At 40.9% G+C, this 6000-nt stretch overlaps 1 protein-coding gene across 1 annotated transcript in view; it reads right to left on the bottom strand.

The window, feature by feature from the left end:
* Nucleotides 1–6000, bottom strand: part of COL19A1 (collagen type XIX alpha 1 chain) — a 330775-nt gene continuing 324775 nt past the window's right edge. The window contains exons 50-51 of the mRNA XM_025382187.1: nt 1796–1873; nt 1–1626 (exon numbers count right to left, since the gene is read on the bottom strand). Of these exons, the coding sequence (XP_025237972.1) occupies nt 1499–1626; nt 1796–1873 (206 nt within the window). The 3' untranslated portion in view covers nt 1–1498. The remainder of the gene's footprint in view (nt 1627–1795; nt 1874–6000) is intronic.

Here is a 6000-nt window from a genome sequence, read left to right as displayed (position 1 = left end):
ACAGACAAAAGCAATCATCCCATCCTGTTTTAGCCAAATTGAAATCTGCACTGCTCCCTGAAGAGGAGTGAGTCCTGATTGCTGTGGCCGGCAGGCTCTCGCGGCATGTTCTCACATCTGTGGGACCCACTGTCTAACTTCTGCAACATCCTCATGCCCAGTTATTCTGGAGAATCAGTGCCTGCCAACCAACAGTTCCTCAATGAATGTACAGCTAATCAATAGAAAGACTGTTTAGTCATTTGATGATCACTGTATTTTTGCTTCTTTTCAGAGGACACGGTTTTGGAGTGGGTGTGAACTCTTTGGTCTGAGCACTAGTTGCATATGCGGTCCTATGGTTTTCCTTTGTTGAGCTGTACCTCTTGCTGCAGCTTCTGGAGAAATATAATTCTCCTTAAGAGCTTTTGGGTTTCACCTTCTTAATATGCATTTGCTGACACTACACATCCATCTTCTAGGACAAGTGAGTCCATTCGTTACGTATCCCATCCTTTGTTCTGATGGTGGCTTCTTGTCTTAAAGTCTGAGGGTGATGAGGTCATAAGGATGATGGATACAAGGGCCCAAAGATCTTGCTAGGCCATTGAAGCTTTAAGAGTACCGAAGACAGCTTGGTGGCTTCACCACCAAGCACCTTGTAGGGAAAACAGCTTTCTGTTTACCAAAATGAGAAACTGAGTGAGGGGACCACCGAGTATTAGGCTTTCTTTGCAGAACTCATACACAACTGGAATTTGATACTCCCTTTTCATGCACCACTTATTCATGCCAGTGCTGATTGCTTTGAATTGAGATCATTATACAGAATTAACAAAATCATCTCAGTAGTTGGCTATGCTGGGTGTTTGGGCTCCCTGATAAAACAGTTTCCTGTGGTTTTTCTTTTTTTTTTTTGACAACAGAAGTTGTAAAATGAAGTTCTTATTGCCTATTTTTCTGCATAAGTAGGATAGATGTAGATGGTACAAAAATTCTTAAGTTATAAAAAGTAGTCAAAAAACATTCAACAGGAGCAATGCACTATATCAAAAAAGTTGACAAAATGTTTAGCAATGATAGTAAATTTAAACACCAAGAAAACTTAAAGTCTGAAACTTTAAAATTCAGAAATCAAAGGCCAACCACATGTTGATGAGTCTACAAAATGGATATCATCATCAGTCTACTAAGTCACAAGATGCAATTTCCTTTTGAAGAAGAACTAACGATAAGATTTACTTGCATATTTCATATAAAACTCTGAGTAAAAATCATAGCAATTGTAAAGCAAAACATATGGAATGAATTTGGGAAAAATCAAAAAATGCTGATTTGCAATTGCTATAGGAATAGGATTCAAATGGTTGCTTTTAATGTCTGGCTTACTCCAAAAAAAAAAAAAAAAAAAAAAAAAAAAAAAAAAAGAGCAACCCACAGATGATGAGGGTTTGATGGTATTAAGATAGCTCCAATGGCAAGGAGGTGTCACCAGGAACCAAGTCTTCTTCAGGTGTGTTCATTTCCCACCTGTCCGCTGATGGGCCTGAGACACAGGATAGAGGCAGTCTTCTGGGTTACATCTTCCACTGGGTCCTGGGGGGCCCTGGGGGCCTGGGGCACCTGGTGAGCCTGGCAAACCCAGAGCTAATGACATTAAAAAAAAAAATCACAATGCAGATCACATATGGCCCTTCCTCTCTCCCACCCTCTAGCCAACATGGATCACTCGACTTGACATATAAGCACCCTAGGGGGAAGCATGGTTCTCATTTTTAAAGGCTTGCTTGTGTTGTGAAGATAATATCACTCTTACCCGAAGTCCCAGGAAGACCTGGACTCCCTGGCAGCCCAATTCCAGGTTCACCTCTTTCTCCCTTCTGTCCTCTGTAGCCTAAGTGAGAAATACACAAAAAAGAGGCACACCAAAAGGGTTCTATGGCAACACAGCACACACAAGAACCATTTTCTGAGTCTGTGATAATTATGTGATACATTTGCTTAACGTAAATAGTAGATTAGCTAATTGTTTTGCATTAACCACATATTAAACTTACATATCAAATAGATTAGGTATAATAGGGCAATGAGGATCTTAAAAAACATGCAATTGCTATAAAAAGTTCCAACTAGTCAAACTTTTTTTTTTTTTTTGAGACAGAGTCTTGCTCTGTCACCCAGGCTGGAGTGCAGTGGCACTATTATCTTGGCTCACGGCAACCTCCACCTCCTGGGTTCAAGTGATTCTCCTGCCTCAGCCTCCTGAGTCGCTGGGATTACGGGCACTCACCACCACTCCTGCCTAATTTTTTTGTATTTTTAATAGAGACAGGGTTTCGCCATGTTGGCCAGGCTACTCTCGAACTCCTGACCTCAGGTGATCTGCCCACCTTGGCCTCCCAAAATGCTGGGATTACAGGTGTGAGCCACCGCGCCCGGCCCCAACTAGTCACTCTTTTTTTTTTGTTTTTTTGTTTTTTTTTTTGAGGCGGAGTCTGGCTCTGTCGCCCAGCCTGGAGTGCAGTGGCCGGATCTCAGCTCACTGCAAGCTCCGCCTCCCAGGTTCACGCCATTCTCCTGCCTCAGCCTCCCGAGTATAGCTGGGACTACAGGCGCCCGCCACCACGACCGGCTAATTTTTTGTATTTTTAGTAGAGATGGGGTTTCACCGTGTTAGCCAGGGTGGTCTCAATCTCCTGACCTCGTGATCCGCCTACCTCGGCCTCCCAAAGTGCCGGGATTACAAGCGTGAGCCACCGCGCCCAGCCTAGTCAAACTCTTGATAGCGAGATTTTGGCTCTGAAAATGATACCTAAATAAATCAATCTTGCAAATAGCTATGACAAGCTGTGTGAGCCCTCTTCAGTAGGAATTCTGATTGAAGGCGAGGTATAGGCTAAATGAAAGAAGTATACTGCAAGAGTCTTTCTTAAAATGAGAACAAGATAATATAATAGGATTATGGACCTTATTCCAAGAATTAAAGGAAATGAAAGGAACAAATAATTCAAGATTCTAATAAATGATAACAAGAGCATGAGTATATGTGGGTTAACTTATCTAAAAAGTCAGGTCTGTGTTCAAATGATCGACTATAAACATTATATCTGCTCTAAGTAACGTTTAAACATCCACCCCATGTTTGAATGTGGCAGTGTATAACTCCAAAGGAGCTTCAGAAAGCTAGGAAACAAGAGGAGACTGAGAGTCTCCCAAATGCATTCCATCAGCTTAAGAGATTTCAACAAAAATGGATTAGGTTTAAGATCTGTCTATATTTTAAAACAAAATTATTCTTACTATTTAATATGCTTGCTATTGGCTGAGCCACAAGAGTACAGAGAAATCTGTGCCTCCAGAAGTCATTATCCCTGCTTATAAAAAGCATAAAGCATTTTTATCTGTGTTTTATACATTGGCACCCATGTAATACTTTGTCTGAATGAAATGTTCCATGCTGTAAGAGTTTCACAGTGACGGCAAATAGAGTTTTTATTTCCAACTTTTTCACACTTAAACAGCCCCTTAAAGATCACTCCTTGTCCCAAATGGACAGAGCAGCCGTACAGACTCATGTGGACACACAGCAAAGATATCAGTAGGAGAGCATCTCAGTAGGAAACAGTAGGCTGTGACTTAGTTGTGCCTTTTCATAAAGGTGTGCTGTTACAGTAGAACATGGCAGGAGGAGAAAATGTAATGCTCCCTGTGAACAGTATGTATGATCAATTATTTCCCATTATTGTTGAGAATTAGATAGCAGTTTTTAGGATTATCATTTTCACTTTGACTAGGCCATACAATGTGCACATTATTATCTGAACAACATTGGCAATGGAATCACCACACGCGTATTTATTTGCTTTTTATGTATGACCTGATCAAAAACGTGAAACTAGTGGAAAAAAGAATATATGTTAAAAATATTTTGAAGTATATAGCAGAAATACACCCACCAGCAGGAAACCTTCACATATTTATATTTGAAAATTGTGTTAAAGATATTAATACAATCCTAGATCCTAGAGAGAACAGTGGCTTTGACATGTGACATAACAGCCTTAGTTGATCTATATTCAAATTTAAAATGTTTCCAGGATTTCTTTGATATAAGTGACCTTCATTTAACGTATGTGAACAGCAGGAAAAAATGTGTATACTTAGGGTCATTTGAAAGCACCCTCCCAAATCCATTACTTAAACATTTCTGGAGTAAAATAATATTTATTACCTGAGGTATATTTGATAATTTAACTCAGGTCCCACTATTATAGAAAAGTTATAAAGTTGACCCTTGGCTATCTCGGTAAGTACTTAAGATTACAGGTTAAAAATATGAGGAATAGTGGCTCAAGCCTGTAATCCCAGCACTTTGGGAGGCCGAGACGGGTGGATCACGAGGTCAGGAGATCGAGACCATCCTGGCGAACACGGTGAAACCCCGTCTCTACTAAAAAATGCAAAAAACTAGCCGGGCGAGGTGGTGGGCCCCTGTAGTCCCAGTTACTTGGGAGGCTGAGGCAGGAGAATGGCGGGAACCCGGGAGGCGGAGCTTGCAGTGAGCTGAGATCCGGCCACTGCACTCCAGCCCGGGCGACAGAGCGAGACTCCGTCTCAAAAAAAAAAAAAAAAAATATGAGGAATAAAGAATAATAATTTAAGATACATGAACTTTTGATTAGTAAGAGGATTAGCAAGACTGTAACACAATTCCAAATGGAGAATATATTTGCTAAAACTTACCTATTTCATTTAAATGCAGCTCTCGGATTTGCAATATAATGCAGAAATATATTATTCCACATGCATTTCAGTTCATGTGGTATTACAAATTAAGAAACTGTAATTTGTGTATTTGTATAAGGTAACATTTACCCTTCTCCTGTCAAATGTAACAATTTCTTTGCACAAATTTCTCAGTTCATTAGGTTAATAATTACTTGTTATTAATAGATAAAGCGACTGAATTGCACGAGTACAGAAGAACTTTCTACTCTTGAATTTCCTGTTAAGGTCCCAAGCTCATTCATTATGAGGGCTGCCATAAAGCTGTAGGGCCTTTTTTTTTTTTATTACTTCATAACAAACTCCTGGTAGGAATGCTAACAAGGTCAATAACAGCTTTCCCCATTTATAGAATTAAGGTTTTCATCTCTTCAGCGTGGGCCTGTCTTTAAATTTGGAAGAGGCAGGTCTATCTGCAAAGAGACATGTATTTCCATAGACAATAAGTCTACAGGATGGGCCAGGCACAGTGGCTCACACTTGTAATCCCAGCACTTTGGGAGGCGGAGGTGGGCGGATCACCTGAGGTCAGAAGTTCAAGACCAGCCTGGCCAACATGGTGAAACCCCCATCTCTACTAAAAATACAAAAATTAGCTGGGCGTAGTGGCAGGCACCTGTAATTCCAGCTACTTGGGAGGCTGAGGCAGGAGAATTGCTTGAACTCAGGAGGCGGAGGTTGCAGTGAGCTGAGATTGTGGCCATTGCACTCCAGCCTGGGCAACAAGAGTGAAACTCTGACTCAAAAAAAAAAAAAAAAAAAGTCTACAGGAGGACAGCTTGATGTAACTGTAGCTCATGTAGGAAAACAAAACACCAGCAGTGTCCTAATTGAAAGCATCTAGAGGTACTTGTCATTGATGAAACCTGGTGCTTGGTGTAGTTTTTCAGGTGGTAGACTGTGTTTATTTCTAGTAGGAAGATTTCAGTTTTGACTCCAGAGATTTACTTCTAAAGTTGTAAATCTGTGCACCTGTATACATACCGGAAAAAGGCCAGAAAATGGATGCTATTGGCATTTTAGGAGGGATAGTTGTTTACGGTGGGCATGGTGGGGGTGGGGTTAGGGGTTGCCTCGTGCCTTACAAGTTGTTTAGCCTCGCTGCTTCTGGTCCACCAGTTGATAGCAGTGCCCTTCAGTCATTCTGACACACACTCACATGTCCTCCCATATCCAAAGCCCCTAATGCTAATAAATTTGAAAGGTCGAATCTATACATCACAAGTGCTTCCTATA

This window comes from Theropithecus gelada, chromosome 4, assembly GCF_003255815.1.
Source record: "Theropithecus gelada isolate Dixy chromosome 4, Tgel_1.0, whole genome shotgun sequence".
Lineage (NCBI taxonomy): Eukaryota > Metazoa > Chordata > Mammalia > Primates > Cercopithecidae > Theropithecus > Theropithecus gelada.
This window is presented reverse-complemented; position numbering and strand designations above follow the sequence as displayed.